Genomic DNA, 20,651 nt, shown 5'->3' with positions numbered 1-20,651 from the left:
TCTGAAGTTAGTTGCGTCCGAAGTCTGGTCGACGTGCTGTCTGATGTCGTCGACGTAGTCAAGGAAGGACCTCTTGATGTTCCTAGGAGGCTGCTCCGCTGCAAGCAGGCGTCTGCAGGGGTGGTTTCTGCGAAAACATCCCAGCAGAAACTGCTTGGAGAGGAGCTCATTATGTTCCTTAACCGGAAGCATACGGGCCTCACTGTGTAGGTGTTCGATTGGGGACATCAAGAGGCACCCCGTGATAGTCCGGAGTGCAGTGTTCTGACAAGTCTGGAGCTTCTTATTCTGCGTGTCACTACATCCAGGCGACCATATTGCGGCTGCAGAATTGAGGATCACTATATGTTATATGCTGTAGTGGTCCGATATTTACGGTTCCGGCAAATAAGTAGCTTCTTGGAGAGAAAAGGCCGTGTGCAAAATTTCAGATCGATATCTCATAAACTGAGGGACTAGTTCGCGTATATACAGATTTACGGACACGACTAAATCAACTCAGATCGCCATGCTGATCATTTATATATGTATGTATGTTTATATTTTATAGTGTCTCCGAGGTTTCCTTTTGGATACGTTTACCTCTGTTCAGGGAAAAAAAGCGTGTTAATAAATAGTTTAGCCATATATAAATCACAATCCATGCAATTAGATTTATCTTATCTGAATTTATTTAATACAATAATCCGATTAGTCTCAACCAGAGAAGATAACGACAGTATTTTTATTAAAATTCTAACAAATATTTGAATGTATGTACATATGTATATTTGCTTTGCTATCCAATAACTGAAATTAAAGTTGCAATGGCGCGCTAACAGATCAATTTAATAAAAGCGCTGCTGACTGGCGCGCTTCATTGCTAACACTCAATGCTTTTTGTAACTTTTTATACAGTGTACATATTAATTCAGTAGCTGATAAATCGATTTGAATTCGAATGCTTAACACCTTGTTCAGTTGAGTTTTTGCGTTTCCATCGCGCGGTCGAATTTGTACAATTTCCGCTAATGCTTAAGTTGTGCGTATTGAAGAACTTAATATTTTGCATATATTAACATAACCGCAACAACAACAACATTAAACTCATAATTTATCAATTTATTTTTAAAAACTGCTTCGAATTTTTGTGTCACGTCAGAGCAACGCCACAAAATGCACTCAATTGGTAGTGTGTTGTCCCTACACTCGGGTTATTTTGCAAGTGTTTTTTTGTTGATAGTGCTGCTTACAGCGGTCAACACTTACGAGGAAAACGACAAATTTTGCATACGCACTCAACCAATGCTGCTGGCAGATATTGAGAAGCATGTGAATCCTATAGATGATGATCCTAATTGCAAAGTGCTGGCCACAACGCTCACCACGAAGGAAAAGGTAAGAGTGAGGATATACACTTATATGGTATAAGAAATAGAAAACGTATACTGATTTATTGTTAAACTATTCTTGAAATGCCTCCTTATCACAACGTATCTATTGCATTTCCGTTTTAAAATGGTGCTGCCATACGGAAATCATTTTCAATGTGGCGTAACGATTTTTAAAAGTAGCGAAAATATTATATAAAGTTTTTGAACATAAAAATCCTTATAAACTAAAATATTTACCATTAACAAGGTAGTGAGATACGCGCTACGAAATATTCAAGTTTCGACTCCGTCCACGCCGTAGAATTTCAATTTTATCACGTAAGTTCCATATGACATAATATATGTTACTGAAAATTTTTAAAATAAATTTCGCAATAATTTATTAATAAAATAATAAAGAAACATATATATTCAGATATTTCCTTTATTTTAAGGTATTTTAATATAAATGATATCAGTTAGCGATAGCGGTTTTAACGCCTATGCCTAACCAGAGTATTAAATAAAATAATAAATATTTAAGGATCTGTTAATATGACTAAAATACAGTTTAAAATCCATTTCTGTGGACTTTTCTGGCCAAATCACCGCCACCGTTGTTATTTGGCTTCACAGAACACAGTAATTAAGAGTTAATAGAGCATGGCAAAATTCTTTGCTTCTGGCAACTTTCATTTTGAATAGAAATTCCGTTATAATGTTAACCGGCCTAAAATATTTGTGAAACAAATTAGTTCATTTCACTAATAAAGACATTAAACGTCAACCAATTTCTATAAAAAATGCAAGGTCAGCCAGCGAGTTGTTCTATTCAATGACCCCACATTGTACATATGTAGCTGCTAACAAAATATTCCAGTGCAACTAAATTACCTCACACCAACCAAAAATAGATTCCTCATTGACAAGAACCAACCAAATTTGGTAAAAAATACATGACATAGAAATGAGTACGAGTACGTAGATATGTATTACTTGCATGTACATGGAATAAAGCATGGAGTTACAGGCCTGCATACATATGGACGTATGTGCGCCAGTGCAACAATGAGGCAATGCTTGGCTGGAAAACAAGTTTTCTTAGCAATGAAAATGTCAAATAACATTAATTTGCTAAAGTAAACGTTATCGTAAAAAACACGAGTTTAAATTTATGATGGGTGTCTGTTACGGATTTATATTCATACATAGTAATTAGTATACGTATACTTGTAGATTACTAAGTTCAAAATTTGTACCTATTGAAAAAAAATGTGATATTACAATTAATTTTCTCGACTTTTTGCAACATCCGTTTTACTAGTAGAAACCAAAATTAGTCCCTGTCGGATATCAAGAGTATATCGTTGTTTTAAACTTAGATGACTTAAATCGCGATCATACTTGTATATAAGTTATGACTAAATGAAAGCAGTTATATTATATTAGTAATATTCAAATAAGCCACTATTAAGGTTAAACATTAGAACACATTCTAAGTAGTAATCGTTTATACAGGATTCCAAGTCATACGATGTTTTATGATCTAGTGGAGCAGAAATAGCTTTAAAAGATCATAGCCAGCCACTTTTTTTAATTGTTATGGTTGAAAGTTTGTTCAGAAAAGAACTCATGAAAGCAAAGAAAAAGCAAAGGCGTAGCACCTCCATCAACTAACTGTTTACTGACATTATCGTATCCTATACCAACAGTATATCTAATTATCGGACTTATGCTTAATCCTAAGAATATATGTTGATATATGTATACATTTGCTAACCTCATATAGTATCCCCGTTGAGTTTACACAATAGATGTTCATAACCTAGTGTAAACCTTTCAGATATCTGTCAATGCACATTTGCAAAAAAAGTTTCACCAAAAATAATTTTATTTGCAAAGCAATATTATCTACACTCGAGTGTTTATCTACTCAATTAATTGGCACCATTCGTTTTGATTTCGGCTCCTAATTATATGCATTAATGGGATTTAAGTGCTTTCTTCGGAAAGCCTTTACGCGACAATAATGATAAGAAATCAAATTTGAAAGAACTCATAGTTAAACGAGGAAATGCCGTTATCATAAAAAGCGTGGGATATTCCAAAACGAATATGAGCTTATTAGTTGGTTGATAAACAGCTGATTGTTGTTAAATAATATATGGTTGTACTATTTATTTACATTTTCTTGTATATTTTTATATTTCAAACATGCAAAAACTCATTATTTAAAGAGGATTTTAGGAAAAAAAATTGCTATGTACACATGTATGCAGGATGCGCCTTTTTTACATAAAAAATGTTGCCCTAAAAATTAAATTTTCAATTTTTAATTCGAATTTGGGACATCTTGAATTAAAAATTGAGAAAATATTCTTTAATTAACAAATTGGAGTAACAAATAAAAATGTTATTTTTCCAATTGAAAGCTGTAATAAAAAGGTTGAAAAGCAAAGATTTACATATTTCTAACTGAAATACTGCAATTAAGATCATTTAAATATAAATAAAGCAAAAAAAGCTGAACTTTGTTGATATTTTACTAAATCTTCTCAAAAGATAACCAAAATGGTTAAACACGAAGTAAGCAAATGCCAAAAATGTAAATTCTAAAACAATCAATTTTTTATATTTTTAAGTATAAGCTTTGAATTAAACAATTTCTTTTTGGATTTAAACTTTTGTTTTTATTTTTCCATCCAGTATTTGGGATTAAAAATAAGAAAAAAATGTTAATTAATATTTTCGGGATCATGAAATAAAAAAATAATTAAATGTTAAATTAATTATTTTGTAATGCAATATTCGCAACCTCACATGTATGTATATGCAATATTTTTTATTAAATTAATATTGACAAGGTTATGACGCCGATTTCCATTTAGATTTAGCTTTAAATGAGTAACAAATTTAAAATTTTTTTTATTACAACTCATCAAAAACGTTTTAGATAAATTTTTCAAATACGATGACTTATTTTTAATTTTGGTAAAATGCTCTAAATACACCCCCGTCATTTAAATCGTCAATGTATCATTATTATAAACCTGAGTCATATTTTCATAATTCAATCATTCACTCAATCAAATCAAATGTCGTTTAATTGATTTTGACATACATACTCGTATATGCTTATCGTATAATAAAACCTAAAAAATTTGTGAATTGCAGGACATTTTCGTGGAGACCATGTGTAAGGATCATGGCACATCATATAAGGATAGTTATTATTTCTTCAAACTACGCAATGGAGAACTGAGAGGACGCGGGTCGCACAAAGATATTTGCAATGGTGTGAAAAATCCACTGCTTGCTTGGGTGCCATACAATATGGTGCTGGAGAATTTCGCACAAGAATTAAATCCGAAAGAGGTGAGAAAAGTCGAAATTAACGGTAATATACTAAATTAAGAAGTATTCACTGAATGCAAATCAAATTATGACTAAGTGCGCCATTGCTTCGATGGCAGCACACCTATCATGTGACAAAAAATCTTTTCACACTTCGATTAGAAAATAACAACAAATGCAGGCATTTGTGACAGTCAGAGTGCAAACAGCTCTTTTAATAATATTAACAAATTTGTAAATAAATATGCGTAGGTTTTATTTGTCTGCAAAATCTAATTCTACTCGAATTATTTGGTGTATTAACATAACAAGATTTACTTTTTTAAAAATCTGATACTTTGAGGTACAAATTACGGTTTCTTTCTATTTTAAGTCGAAATAAGGTAATTTTTTATATTAAAAAAATTACCGTATCTTTGGGACATAAGAAGTTTACACCAAATTCCGTGGAAGAAAATTGGTTTGGTACAATGAAAAAATATAAAAAGCTCAAAAACTTGGAGATTTGAATTTTTCTCATAAATTTGAGGTTATGTGAACACAAAAGTTATAGATCTTTTTATTTCCTACAACTTTGCCGTATAAGGGTTCGTAGTTTTGTCGAAAATCAAGACAAACCGTTTTTAACCCTTAAAAATTCAACCACGCCGTGAATTATTTTTATACTCTTGCAACATGTTGCTACAGAGAGTAATAGTTTTGTTCACTAATTGACATAAATATGGAGTTATATATGTATATAAATGAACACGATGTTTGTACAAGTATTCGTTGGCAAAAAAGTAAGGGCGAGTTCTTAGATGGACGTAATCGGACCACGCCCACAAAACGCCATTAAACGGAAACTTATAAAGTACCATAACTCAGCACTTTATTAAGATATAGAACTGTAATTTGGCACTGGGGATCGCAGTAGCAAAGGGCACCTGTGGGCTAAAATTACAAAAAGAACGTGGCCCCGCCCTTAAGAGGTTTAATGTACATATCTACTAAACAGCTCAAGCTATAATCAAGAAATTCGTTCAGAACAAATCCCTTAGGCACCATTACCGACACTGTAAAAATGAAATCGGATGATAACCCCGCTCACTCCCCATATAAAGGTACCGTTAAAAACTACAAAAAGCGCTATCCGTTACCACGACAGTCGGGTCTACGTAACCGGAACGGACCCGGATTTATTCCGGCCAAGGACTGTCAACTCGGTAGAATTCTGCCGCTACAACAACAACAACTAAAAGCGCTATAAATCATTAAGTATATTAGCCAGAGACATTAAATATCACATCCAAGATGGTGCGAGAGCGCTTTATAGGAGACGGGGTCTAAATTAGGCAATGGGCGTGGCACCGCCCATATTTTGGTGAAACTTATATCTCGGGACTTGCTCAACCGATTTCAACCAAATTCGGTGGGTAGCATTATTCTAACATTCTTGTATGGGAAAATGGATGTGAATGAAATGGATATGAATTTCCCTGGATTTCATTCTTGCAAGATGCAATAATATGTATTTCACACAATATTTTTGGACAAAAATATTAATCAATCTGAATAATAGGCTCATTAATCCACATGCGAAGTAAATATATTTTAAAAGATGTCGCTTAGAAAACCGATTTTCCTAAAAAGGAAGGGTACATTATAAGACGAGTAAATAATCTAGAACTAACTTCGGATGGATCAAAAATTGACAAGACAAACTACTATTGAAATGATATTTTATGAAGTTTAGATTTTATCGGGTCGTTCAAACCGTTCAAAGAGATTTCAGCACGTCCAGACTACTTATTCTTAGTGATAGTGAAAGATCCTTAAGAAGAAAGTTGATTTTATGGCGCACTCTATATTTAAATTTCGTTTATTTTTATTCCACTGTTTAGCAACTCAGTTATATTGGCAAAGCCACTGATGTGGATCGTGCAAAGACAGAGCTCTGTCACTTCAGCCACACCGATCTTGTCACTAACATCACATCCGACCTCTTTGCCTGCATTGTAATGATTTTCGAGGACAACTTTGTAAGCCTAAACATTTAAACTTAATAAGCTTTCCTTTTTATAATCTATGCAATTTTTAATAGTATGGACAAGATTCCAATATTAATGTGCTCGTCGAAATAGAGCCGCTCATGTACGAATTGCGCAACATAACCTATTTGCCTTGGGTCAACGTGTCGACCAGCTACAAAACGCTGCTCGATCGCTCAACTCTCAACAATCCGAATAGTGAGGCGAAGCAAATATATGGCAGCGTAAAATATAGTTTTGTCGAGAAGGTCCACGTTAATGTGAGCACTATATACAATAAAAATTTGGATCATTTGCCGTTATTGTTTGAGCATGCGGGCGCTGTATTGGAATTGAATGATTTGGGTATTGGCGGTGTGGATGTAACGGCGGTAAACGAATTCATACTGTATGCTAATAGGTATATACTTACTGAGCTCTACTTTCCTTCAATAGAAAGCTTATTTCGAACGTTTCATGGACCCACGTACTTCGGTCAAGGTGGAAGTGATCGGTCAGTGGGCCGAGCACCATCAACAATTTAATGCTGATGTCTTCGACTACTTTGGTTATGGCATAAAACGCTACCGTAATGAAATCCATCGTGGTGAGGTTACGTTTACACGCATTGAGAGCGCCGAACCAGTTTATGAAACACCCGATTCCACACATCTTACGTCTATTACACTATACCCGGCGGAAGAAAAAAAATTCGAACGTTTGGAAATGGCTGACACCGAAAATATAACACAAACATCCAATTGGGATATTAACACCTACTACGATTCTCATCCTTATCCGGGTTTCTATCCGTGGTTTGTAGCTGGTAGCATTGCAGTAGCAGTGGTACTGTTGGTGGTGGTATTCAACATGGTGCGCATATGGAGCAAGAAGGAGGAGAAGAAACTTTATAAGTTGGCCGCTTCATCGGCATAAGTTTTGAAGAGAATCATGTGGAAATGGTATGAAAAAATGAGATAATTAATTAAATGCATTGAGGGCAACCACATTTTTTTTGTTATTATAATAGTATTATCGAAGATATTAATATTTGTTAAACATTTACAACATATATGTACATGTCTGTACGCAGCATGCGAAAGGTCTGTGACAATACATTTCAATAAATGTAACATACTTATTTGCTGTATTTAGCTATATTTAACGTAATCCATTTTGTATAAACACAAACGAGAGCTAACATATGCCGCTTTAGTATTTGAGCTGTATTTCGTTTCACTAAATTGTTGATGTGTTAATTGTAGAAACAAAAAAAAATTATTATGAATATTTTGAAATAAATAATTTTACATTCCAACTAGCTAAATCTCATTTTATTTACTGTATAATCTACTTAATCGTATTTTGTAATTGGAATTTGAACATGATTTTTATTACTTTGTTCCACTGTATCAATCTAACGATGTCACTCTTATAAATCTGGCAGCATTAATTATTCGCGTAACAACAAGAAGCACTACCAAAAATCCTTCCGCTTTTAACACTTTTAAACATGTTAAAAAATTCTTCCTTCTATCTCACTCACGCATATTAGCGCATAGTCTGTCGATTTGCAAATGCAAGTCCTGTTGCTCAATTTCTATCATACAAAAGATGAAAGGAAAACATACTCAAATTCCGCTACTACTGTTGTTGCGGCAAAATATAACTAGAATCAACAACACCACGAACGATCCATTCCAATACAACCCCTGTGTATGTTGCTATTATTTTTCTGTTGCACTGCTCTATTCGTTTACAATTTTAGTTTCGTGTCGGATTCCTTCAGCTTTCGATGTGACATTTATGTTCTCTCTCGGTTCGCTTGTGAAAAAAACATAAAATACAAAATATTTGCGAAATTCACATAACATAAATCTCCAAAACCATCTCGTAAACAAAAAGTTAGACAAGAAAAAGTTCAACTTCAAACACTGTTGTTAGTATATTAAAAAGTTCTTTCTACAATAGTCCAAGCAACAAATAATAATTCTCAATTTAGTCGCGAAGTTGGCTAGTTGGAAAAGTTTAATTGCTCATATTAAAGGGGGTTAGAATAACAGGGTGGTATGCGATTTATTGTATTACTACTATCAAAAATCAATTCACATAAAATTGCAAGTGTTTTTCGTAAGTGTGAGTGAATGGAAAAGCTTTGATAAATAAAAAAGAGTGCACGATATTAAATCGTATGGCAAGCGCCGCACAAAATTTATCTGTGAATTCTCTCTCTCTAACACATTTGCACCCAAATATGGAGCGCGAGTTGTAAAGTGGTTGGTAGTTTTTGGTTTTGGCGTTGTCGCCTGGTAAGTGAAATCTTAATATTGTTTATAAACAATTTTTAATCGCTGATGCATTAAAATATTACTACCTTAAATATTTTTATACATACAAAAACTTTTACAGTTTCTCGATTTTTAACTGAATCTGAAGCTATAAAACCGCGAGTAAGTAAATGCAGTCGCTTAATATATTGATAATAAGTACTGCTTTATGAAGGTAATATTATCTTGAAGTTTAATATTTGAATTTCTCGTATTCTAAAGTGGTAAAAAGGTTATAAGCTGAATCTTTCGAGTTATATTGTATTAATTAATGGTTCTACGTATGTATACCGATTGAACAATGTTTTTGTTTATACAACACAGGTTTAATATTATATATTATATTAACAAAACGCATTTGAAATATAATCTGGCAACATTATCTTAATGATATCAACAAAACATCTGATTGCAGTCCCCCATAAGTATAAAATAAGCATTCAGTAACATCTCTGTTGCACGCATGAATTTAATGTTCTTTATTTCCATCTTTGTTCAGCAAAAGAGCAGATGGCTTGCAAGAAAAGCAAAAACTAGTTTCACTACAACCACTTGAACAACCGACTACAGCAACGACAATCGAATCGTCTTTCTTGCACGAAGCATACTAACGAACGAAACGAAACGAATTCAGCGCACCGCATAGAAAATGCAAACGACAGCCATTGTGATTCACCGACGACAGAAGAAGACAAAAGGACGTATACTGCTTAAGCGCTCTTATTAAAAAAGAAATTTCAGATATATTGCAATAAAATTTCACATTAGAAAATCTAGTTATTTCGTTTCCTTACTGTTTAGTGTTTTTATAACGGTTTATATTGCTATAATTGTATCGTGGGTGCAGTTATTATGGAAATATGGACTTAATTGGTAAAAGTTCGCAGATATATCGACTGTAGACATAAGTTGTCAAGCGCAAAATTAATCTGGATAAGGTGACGTGAATCGTGATATCTTTGGTGAATTGAAAAGGAAAAAATTGATATTTGGAATATTTCCTAATAAGTAAAGAGTGCAGCAGGTAAGTTAGGTGCTACAGCGCTTTGCAATTTTACAATGTGAAAGTGCAAATAAAAGGTACTGGTAAATTGATAGATGCATCATTAAAGAGCACAAACAATTCTCCCTATCGCTTAATTTTGTTAGTGCTGTCAAAATTAGTGCAATGCAATAATGTAAAATCAACTAAATTGGTTGTTTTTTTTGTGTTCAGTAGACGTTCCATATTCCTTTTCACTCACTCGTGCCACTATGTGTCAAGACTAAAAATAACACCATCTCATTTTTGCATGTTTGTAGCGAATATTAAAAATGTCGCGTAGCTAGTGTTCCCACCAATTATTATTTTTTTGTTACGATATTGTAGTGCTGACTCGTTCGGCGCTCAAATTAGTTAATTTTTTTTTTAAATGTTATTTATGTATTTTGTATATTAACTGAAGACTAGTTGAGGCAATCAAAGAGAAATGTTTATTATGTTATTTATTTATTTTTTTATGTAAGCTAAAGCCTAGTTGAGACAACAAAGAGAAAAGTTTTATTTTCTTTTATTTTTTTTTATAATTTTTTTTTTATTTTTTATAATGTTTTTTTTATTTTTTATAATGTTTTTTTTTTTTTATTTTTTATAATGTTTTTTATTTTTTATAATGTTTTTTATTTTTTATAATGTTTTTTTAAATTTTTTTTTATTTTTTTTTTTATATTTTTTTTTATATTTTTTTAAAATTTTTTTTTTATTTTTTATAATGTTTTTTTTAATTCTTTTATTTTATTTTTTAAATTTTATTTTGTATATTGACTAAAGACTAGTTGAGGCAATCAAAGAGAAATGTTTTTTATGTTATCTATTTATTTTGTAGCAGTTAATCCTAAAGGGTGGCATACATATATGTACAAACATTTTAAATCTTTCGTCTTCAAAACCAATGTCGACCAAAAAAGTGACTAATTAAAAACTATAAGTTAAAGAAGTTAAAACTTAATGATTTATAAATATTAGATAAAGGGTTTCTATATTCTACGTAATTATTATCATTTGTTTTACAGATTTGTTTCAATGGAACACTGCCAACTTAAAAAATTTTAAATCGCGATACAGATTGGTTTTCTCTAGTAAATATTAAACTAATTTACAGATATACATACAAAGATGTATTTGTATGTATGAAAACAATAATTTTCGTAATTTTCTCTTTCAAATTAATGCATTCAATCTATCAATTTACTCTAAACTTAAAATGTTAGCGACCTTATTTAGAATTGCATCTTCGAACTGAAATATCTTCAGTCAAATATTTATACAACATTATTAATTTTAGGTGCTGCGCCAGATTTCATAATTTTGATACACATCTGAAAGTTGGAGACCTGAAGAAAAATGGAACGAAAAAAAGTTCTTGAGCTGGATAAGATTTGTCGAGTATGCATAGCAGAACGTAAAGATATGCGTCCACTATTTAGTGAAAAGATCGCAGAGATGCTAATGGAGTGTGCTACTGTAAATATTGAAAATACTGAAGGTTGGCCCGATAAAATTTGCGTGCAATGCGTACACGCTGTGTCGCGGTGTCATGCCTTCAAGAAGCAGGTTGAACGCAGCGACAAGGAATTAAGGGAATATATTAAAAGTTTAACTGTACGTGTGGTCATAGAAGAAACCAATGATATGAAGCTGGACGCGTCTCCCCCAAAAATGTTGTCGCAGAAGCCACCTAAATTGCAACTAATACAGCCGCAGGCGCAATTTCAATTACAGACGCAGCAAAATCAATTACAATTGCAACAACAGCAAATAATTCTACAGCCGCAACAGCAACAGCAGCAACAACCACAGCAACAGCAACAGCATCAGCCTCAAAATCAACAACTGCAACAAGTACAGCATTTACAATTGCAGCAACAACAAGAGCCAAGCAAACGTAAGGCCGTTAGTACATCACGTAAATCTCAACGGCAGTCGAAAAAATCACATTTGTTGCCTCAGCAGGTACAGCAACAACAGCACCAACAACAACAAACACTTGATCATGTGTCGTTGCAAACAATGGTACAGAATATAACACCACCGCGCACACAAGCACAACCTGCAACTCAACATTTGCAAACTACACAATCGTCCTTGCAGCAACAACAGCCACAACCCCAGCAACTAATTTCCACAACCGCCTTGCCACAACAAATTGTACTACCCAATGGGCAAATAATTACCACAGCGCAAATTGTCACACACGCCGGACCTCCACAGATTGCGCAGATTATTAGTACGTCGAATGGCTCAACGGTACAAGCAAACCCTGCCTCTAACGCCGTAGCAGCGCAACCACAATTCACGCCACAGATTATACAAACATCTAACGGACAGACGCTACAGCTAATACAGCAGCCGAATGGGCAGCAAACGCTGCAGTTAGTACACGTAATGCCGCAGCGTACAATTGCCACCACAGCAAATGGGACAAGCGTGATGGTAACCACTTCCGAAGATGGCACCACGACGATAGTTGATGATGAAACATTGATCACACCTGATGAACATCACCTGATCGATGATGAAGCTGATCTGGAAGATGATGATGAACAAGAACAAATCTGTGAAACAATTGTGGTGGAAGATGATCAGATCACGCATCAGCAGTTGCTTGCTGGCCACCATACAATAGTAGATGAAGATAATTTATCGCAAGGCGAGGCACAAGAACTGGAGTACCTTGAGGATGTAACTGTAACGACCTCGAATGTAGGACATTCACATCATCAGCAACATCATCATACTCAGCACTATCAACAGCTTAGCGATTGTGATGGTGATGCAAGTCAACAGCAACATATACAACTGCATGACGATGATGATATAATCGAAGAGATACACATGGATGAAGAGGAAATGCTGGAAGATGATGGTGCAGATGTGATGCATGTGATGGAAGGAGATGGTAGCGAATTTATTAGTGATGAAGATGGAAGCCAGCAACATTTGGTGGGCGAGAACGGGGATCCGCTGCAGTACACTGTACTAGAAGCAGGCACCGACGATGAAGAGCTCGTTGAAAGCGACGTAAAAGAAGTTCTTCAAGCTGCTTGCGGATCGGAAATGCAGAACGTGGTCGATTTTAATCAAACAGTCAGCAGTGTAGCAAGTGGTGGTGGTGGCGGGGGCGTTGGATCAGGTAGTGGCGCATCTGTAGGCAGTCAAACTCCGACACCCAAGCGTCAACGTAAATCGAATTCAAAAGCTGTAGCCAATTCACGTCAACTAGTTGCCACCGCATCCTCAATAGCAACATCAGGGACCTCGGACGATTTGGATATCGATCCAAAATTCATTGCCGAAATTATAAGTCAGCAAACGAGTTTGCTCGGCTCCGGTCGCCATGTATGCAATCTATGCCGCCATGAGTTTAAACAATTTAAAGCATTGCATAATCATATGCACCAACATTCGAATTGGATACGTGCCAATTGCAAAAAACAACCGCAGTGTGAAATCTGCCTTAAGAGCTTTAAAGGTCCAGGCATGCTAAAGATGCACATGAAGACACATCAATCCGCTGCGCGCACACCTACCTGCAATATCTGTAACAAGAGCTTCAAATCAAAAGCGATACTGTATCGTCATCGGCAAACGCATCAACTGCGCTCCTATGCTTGCGCCGTGGATAATTGCCGTAAAACATTCTCGATGCCACAAACGTTGCGTACGCACTCGGACAACAAACACCCCAACTCAAAGCAGCCGAGATTCAAATGTGGCGAATGTAGTTTACATTTTGACGATGTCGACATGCTGCATACGCATGTGCAGACGGGTGTGCATAGTGATACGATAACAATGGAAAATGGTGACGGTGGCGGAGACAATAATGGTGCCGGTGGCTCGGGTGGTGGCAGTATAGATGGCTCGGGTTGTATGGACGGCAATATGACGGGTAACACTATAATTGTTGTTACGCAGGGTTAGTTACGCAGTTGCTAGGCAAGCTGCGTTCATTCTCCGTTCAGTCGTTCTCTCTTAGCGCCAGTTTTGTAAATTTGATTGGTTTCCTCTATGAAAAAGAATGCTTTCCCAATGTGCTAGATTTAATGTTTAATTTGTTCAAAACAAAATAAACAAACAATTCAACATTAGAATTAATTAAAATATAGGGTTATTTTTAATAGCAATTATTACATTTAAAAAATACATAGATATGTATTAAACAAACCAACAAACATACATATGAATGAAGAAAGAAATTATTTTTAAAATATACAAAATTTACAAACTAATTCGTAATTATTGAAATGACAAAGCAAAAAAATAAAAACTATGATAATATTTGGTAATAAATAAATCAACGAATATTAAAATGTATTCAAACTTGCTTGCCTTTGACTTGTATGACAATTTTTTATGCTATCATTAATTAAATTAATTATTCTTTTTGTCGTGGAACATTCACCAAATGTTTTTTTAACAAATGCTGCTTAGCCAGATAATCATTCGGGTCCGTACGTGAGTTTTAATTTACTAAGCACTGTAGCATAGAAGGTGAACAGCTCATTTTATTGCTGTTCATAAAACTTTGACAGAATCTATTTTCATATTTATACCAAAAAAATGTCTAGCAACTTCAATCTGAGTTCTAGAAAGGGTTCAGTTTATTCGGTTTGTGCTCAAAAAGTGTTTGTAGTGTCACGTTGTTCATGTTGTTGTAGTGGCTGATACGATATCTCAAATGATTTCGAGCAGCACCGACAACTTAGCAGTGCGGGGAATGGCAGTTCCCTAATAAATAGAAGTGGTTTCACAACAGTTACCAGTCAGCAGAGTTTAAGTTTGACCTTTTGATGACAGTCAAGAATCAGCTCATCTCTAATGAATTGTAACCATTCTTGAAATCGCTTGTCAGTTGTCGAACTTCTTTTTTGTGATGGTCTTAATGATTTTTGCATTCGAACATTTCTGTATCCTGTTTATTGTGAGAATATGTTGTTGTTGTAGCGGCCGAAAACATTCCTGAAATAATTTTGAAGAATACTACCGAGTTGACAGTTCTTGGCCGGATAAAAATCCGTATCCGTTCCGTTTACGTAGACCCGGCCGTCGTGGTAACGAATCATTTGAATGTCGGCTCTTTTGCTGTTCTCATGATTATTTTTATACCCTGAACAGGGTATATTAAATTTTATAAATAATAAAACTTTGCCAAAAACCACACCACAGACGTCCATCCCAGTGAATGTTAAGCATTAAAAATGGTTTATCCAGATTTCCATCACAACTACGAATCTTATAGAAAAAAGTTGTATGGCAATGTTGTAGGTAATGAAAAGATGTATTTATGTATTTTCTGAGAAAATTTACCATATGGTAGCTATGTATTCATATACAATAATTTATATACCACCATAAAGTAGAGACTTTAACAAATATAAACACTACTGACTTTTTAAAAAATCTGATATTTTGATTTGAGAATTTTTGATTGAAAATTAGGGGTTTTTATTCGGTATTAGTTAAAAATAGAGGAGACAAAATTAATATTTTAAATAAAAAAATAAGCTTATTTTTTGTACAAGATAAAAATAAGCTTATTTTTTGTACAAGATAAAAATAAAAAACCCAAAAACCTGATTATTTGAATTTTTCACATAAATTTTAAGGTTATGCGAAAAAAGTTTATAAACAAAAGTTATAGATTCTTTCATTACCTATAATATGCCGTATATCGGTTTTCTATAGGACTCGTAGTTTAACCCTCAAAAATTCAACCACATCCCTTCTCTGCCTTTTCTGACCTCAGATCGCCCGTAAATTATTTTTCCTATAATATTTGTCATTTTATCTTTCGTTTCGGATGGGTTTCAACTTACTAAAAATTTCTTTCTTTTGTAATTCTGTTTTTGTTTTTGTATTTTTCTTTTAACAAGATATGGATAGATAGTGTATAAACGCTCCAAACAAAAAATACTAAAAAAACCAGTAAAATTTTTATATATTTTTGTTTTATTGCTTTATTTAGTATTCTATTTACATAGTGCAGAACTTGTTTTTTTTTTGTTTTGTATATATGGTTTTTATTTAAATTGCTAACGCCAACAAAACGTGTTTTAGAAGTCAGTTTTAATTTTTTTTTATAAAGAAATCATTTTTATTATTAATAGCTTATAAGCTGATCAGTTATGGGGAATATATTTATATATACACACATATATAAATCCTCTTTGAAATGCTTCTATAAAATTAATTAATTTCTCTCCAGCGTGATTTTAAAAATTCTGAAAGCTTCGAGTTGGGAAGCACTGAAGTTCGACGCAAAAAAATGTTTTTATTTTTCTTTTACTATTTATTACCTGTTTCTTAATCTACTTTGTAACAAAAGAGCTCGCAATTTTCATAGTTGCATTTATGTTTTTTTCTGATTAGACCGCAAAGTTCAGTTATCAAAGCGCTAAAGTTTTTAGGATTTATCTAGGCCAGTGATGTAATCAATTTAAAATATCTATTCATTCTATACAAGGGTTGTTAAAATAAAAACCTATTTCGCCCACTCTATATGTGAACGCAAGGATAATTTGAAAGCCACAAAGAGTCTTTTATGAGCTGCATGGCCAACAGTTTGCTATTCATTTCACTGAATTATCATAAAAGAAAGTAAATATTGCATTTTATTTTTATTAACTGCAAGTGGCAAAACGAAATGAAGTGATAACCAAATTTTAAACGTGTAAATATGTATATAATTACGAAATATATTCTCTTGCTACCCTATTATATTTTCGAGGGCCTTCCGTTAATTTACACTTAATGTTTTTCGCATGAGGTCCTATTTTTATATTGAGGACTAAATAATCAGGTTGGATCTATAAGGTGCGTGTAAGACAATAAGACGGCTAAGCTGAGCATCAAAATTTTGCCAACGGCAGCATTCCCGAAGCTGATCTGGTGGAATGATACTAATTAGTCAAATAACTCGCTGCTAACGCTTTCCGCAACCATCAAATTTTACCGTGTTGCCGTTGTAATTACTTGAAAATGTTCAATTACTTATAAAAGTTCTCATGAGGTAACGGCGGTGTTCTGAAAGCTCACCAACTAGCTCATTTCAAAATCTTCGGACTTTCAAATAAAAAAAGGCAAACGTTTTTTAAGAGCTAAGGCGGCTAAAGGAACAAAGAACCTGAGATGTGACTGACATATATACAAAACTCCCAATTTTATTTATGCATTTTTAAAATTAGCAAATACCATTCACGCGTTCGGCTCGTGGAAAGAACTCAATTTCTTTTCGTTTCTAGGTGTGAGTGAATATTTTCCGTGATGTCTCATTTGGAAGTCAGCATTCAATAAATTTCGGTCTCGCACAAGAAAGCACCGGTTAAATGTTGACATACATAAGTACATACGTATGTACATACTTACAAATATTCAACTCGAAGTAGGTGTGTGAATTCGTGCATATTTTTGTAAAAATATTCATTAAACAAATTTTTCCACGCCCTCTTAATTGCACAGGGAGAGATTTGACAAGCAAACAAAAGAAAGGAAGAATTTCGATAAGACGCGTGGAAGTGCTTCATTCATTACCATTACCACATTATTCCATTATTTTTCATTTGTTATTTTAATATTGAAAACTGAAGAGCTGGGTATTTTCCAGCTGGTTATTTCCCAGCTGGTTATTTTTTCAGATTTGTTGCGATGACTAACATTTTTAACCGTTATCTGCACTCTTATTCAGAATTATTCATAATAGTCCCTTAACTTTATTTTTCATTTTTGAGATTTTTTTTTAAATTTTATTTGCAGATGATGTTCTTTTGACGGTGATTGTGACTGTAAGATTAAAGTTGCTATTTGACTTCGATTCCAGTTTCGATCAACATTAAATTTTTTTTTACTAGTGCTCCTATCTTATCGTTTTTTCTCTTCTATTAAGGGTGTCATCCCATGTGATGGGCTCAACAAATTTATTTATTATTGATTTCATAAATCGCTATCCTAACATGTCTAGAATACGGTAGTAAAGTGATTTTTAAAAACTCGAAGAAAAATCGTTTTAAAGATAGAGCAGTTAGAAGAAGGAGCTGTTCAGAGCGGTTCTAAGCGGACTTGAGACTTTAAACGCATTTTTCTCCAAACAGTGTTTTTCAAACTTTCCTCCAACGCATCTCAAAAACGGCTTGACCGAATGACTTGAAATTTGTAGGATACACGCAAAACTTGTAAACGCATGGAAAGAAATATTATCAATGAAAAATTCCCAAAATTTCGATTTTTTTTATAGCAAAAAACAAAACAGAGAAACGCAAAATTCGCAACTGTTTTTTTTTTTCAAATATCTAACAAAAGTCCAATTTTTGATATAATCATTTGATAATAGCTCATTTGGGCATTTTAGGCTTACAGATTAAAACTCCTTTAATTTTATTGTTTCGGATAAGCCAATCAGCCGGCGGGGTGTTCAAAACACTAACCCATTTTCTACACAATATTTTTAGCTTAAAATGCAAATTTATACTCTCGAAATATATGTTAAGAAATGATAATAAACCAAAAGCTCTACATATTTACAGGTCGTAGAAAAAAATTTCTGAAAAATCCATAAAAAAACATGCCGTCACATGGGATGACCTCTTAGCCTATCAAAGTGCAATCAATTAAAATAGTACTCAAGATCTGGCTAAACTATGGTACGTACCTTTTACCGAACTTAAATTATCAAGAAAGACGTACAGGCTAAAATATTTAATGACAAGTGTGATCATAACTTGATATAATCCATCTTATTTATTACTTTACAGATTTAGTAAAACTAATTATTTTTTAATTTTAAAATTTTTGCTGGAGTATCAAGCGTACATACATTTTTATTCCTTCGCTCGAATCGAAAAATAACAATAAAGAGAAAACTATAAATAATCGTTTATTTTTATAAGCAATGTATCGAAGCTTTTGAAAGAAAAGTGAAACTCATTAAAAGAGGTTGAGTAAGGTTCTAATGGAAGAGCAGCAACTGTTCTCCAAAGAAAATATAACAGTTGGACACATTCAGTGGCTTTGTGATACTACGATTCTTGAAACGAAAATTTTGTTGTAGCCGAAACGTCTTGAACCCATCTAATGAGTCGACTAATCTTAAAAAATAAAATTAAAGCTTCAATCTTAGTTCCCTAAACCCGAAATAAACAAGACGATCAAACTCACCATGCTCCAGGCAACATTGATAGGATTCGGTTAAAATTGTATCATTTCAGCTTACAAACCTAGCAAGCAGGAACCATTCCAAAACAAGAAGTTAAAAATGAAATATATCGAAAATTTCAAATTATGTTATACTTATTTTTAAATTGTTTTCACTCTTCTACATACTTCCATCTACTTAATGGAACGCTCTCGTGTGTTGTAATTGATAATAATAAATTGCAACTGGTCATACAAAGTTATCAATTGCTAATATTGTATTACCGTTGAACAGCGATTAATCGAACGCTCAGCTGAATTACTCGGAATGCAATATTGTTTCTTAATTTTTAACTCATTCCGGTATGCATAGGTTCATCAATGTGCTAAATTTTAGCAGGAAAATATGTTCAATCTACAATTTATAATTACAGTAGGACTTGCAATTTCCGACAAAATTTAATTTTTATTTATATATTACATTTATTTATACTAGACAGTTTTTAACCGCAAAAAATACCATTTAATTTGTTTTTAATATATAATAGTTGGCAATCGAATACTTCATCTTATGCTTTCTGAAAAAATTTACCTCTAGAAACAAATACAAAGTTTTCGAATTCAATTCAACAGATAAGTGTATAATGTTACATACATATATGTCTAGTACGTCATTAAACTAGTAAAATTGCTCGATGTCCCATCTCTCGTTAGTTATGCCAGTTTATGCGAATTATACCAGTTGGTTGTTTGTTTCGATACTTTTCATAATTTCTGAAAAACGGAAACGAATTTGTAGGCGATTACTCAGCTCTACCTTAACGCGAGTTTCCGTATCATAAATAACAAGAATATATTATATTGTGAATAATTTTATGGCTCTGAGAAAAATTAATCGAATGATCTGTTCGCTGCATTTTTCTTTGGTAACTGTTGGCAATTATTAACAAAGCAGTTATATGGTATGTACAAGTATATACATATGTATATACATATATTTGTCTTCACTGTGCTTACTATAAAAGTTCACTGACTTACATTTCTTTCGCACTTTTCCCCATTCACAGGCCGGCTAATATAAATAAAGTTAAAGCTGACGGCCAGTCAAAGAGACAAAGGCGTGATACGGCTTATCACTGACGACACTTTAAGCTAAATATGTGTATTACATACATATTATACATATGCTAAAAGATATACACATATATTTGAAGGGGCGTGTTCTCGCGAGATATTGAGAAAATTTTCTGTGATTTGCGTTAAATATGGAATATGTTTGTATGTTTGTTTTCGCATTTACGCACTCGGCTATTTTTATCATAGACTCATATACTTGTACATATAGTACATATACCTATGTATGTACTTATACATATGTATATTTTGCGGTTGTAATAAGTTTTTGGCTGACTAGAGCATTATAACTTTGGCAATACTATTT

At 33.5% G+C, this 20,651-nt stretch overlaps 2 protein-coding genes and 1 long non-coding RNA gene across 5 annotated transcripts; 2 read left to right on the top strand and 1 right to left on the bottom strand.

Moving 5' to 3' along the window:
* Positions 1–352: 352 nt before the first annotated feature.
* Positions 353–7,278, bottom strand: LOC118683256 (uncharacterized). Its single transcript, XR_004979192.2, has 3 exons — positions 7,149–7,278; positions 1,611–1,720; positions 353–584 (listed from the first exon to the last, which is right to left on the bottom strand). It is a non-coding gene; the product is annotated as an uncharacterized lncRNA (long non-coding RNA).
* Positions 948–8,036, top strand: LOC106616465 (uncharacterized). The gene is made up of 5 exons (XM_014233129.3): positions 948–1,377; positions 4,527–4,727; positions 6,590–6,727; positions 6,790–7,107; positions 7,172–8,036. Exons 1-5 carry the CDS (start codon positions 1,156–1,158, stop codon positions 7,649–7,651), a joined length of 1,359 nt encoding a protein of 452 aa, XP_014088604.2. The 5' UTR covers positions 948–1,155; the 3' UTR covers positions 7,652–8,036.
* Positions 8,037–8,510: 474 nt separating this feature from the next.
* On the top strand, positions 8,511–14,404 carry LOC106616479 (uncharacterized). 3 transcript variants are annotated; one of them, XM_070109265.1, is made up of 3 exons: positions 8,511–9,024; positions 9,542–10,066; positions 11,367–14,404. In XM_070109265.1, exon 3 carries the CDS (start codon positions 11,426–11,428, stop codon positions 14,003–14,005), a length of 2,580 nt encoding a protein of 859 aa, XP_069965366.1. In that variant the 5' UTR covers positions 8,511–9,024; positions 9,542–10,066; positions 11,367–11,425; the 3' UTR covers positions 14,006–14,404. The 3 variants fall into 3 exon arrangements, with proteins under 3 accessions (XP_069965366.1, XP_069965365.1, XP_036231690.1); XM_070109264.1 differs by lacking the exon at positions 8,511–9,024 and adding an exon at positions 9,333–9,467; XM_036375797.2 differs by lacking the exons at positions 8,511–9,024; positions 9,542–10,066 and adding an exon at positions 10,440–10,543.
* The last annotated feature ends 6,247 nt before the right edge of the window (positions 14,405–20,651 follow it).

This window comes from Bactrocera oleae, chromosome 4, assembly GCF_042242935.1.
Source record: "Bactrocera oleae isolate idBacOlea1 chromosome 4, idBacOlea1, whole genome shotgun sequence".
In the NCBI taxonomy this organism is placed as follows: Eukaryota; Metazoa; Arthropoda; class Insecta; order Diptera; family Tephritidae; genus Bactrocera; species Bactrocera oleae.
This window is presented reverse-complemented; position numbering and strand designations above follow the sequence as displayed.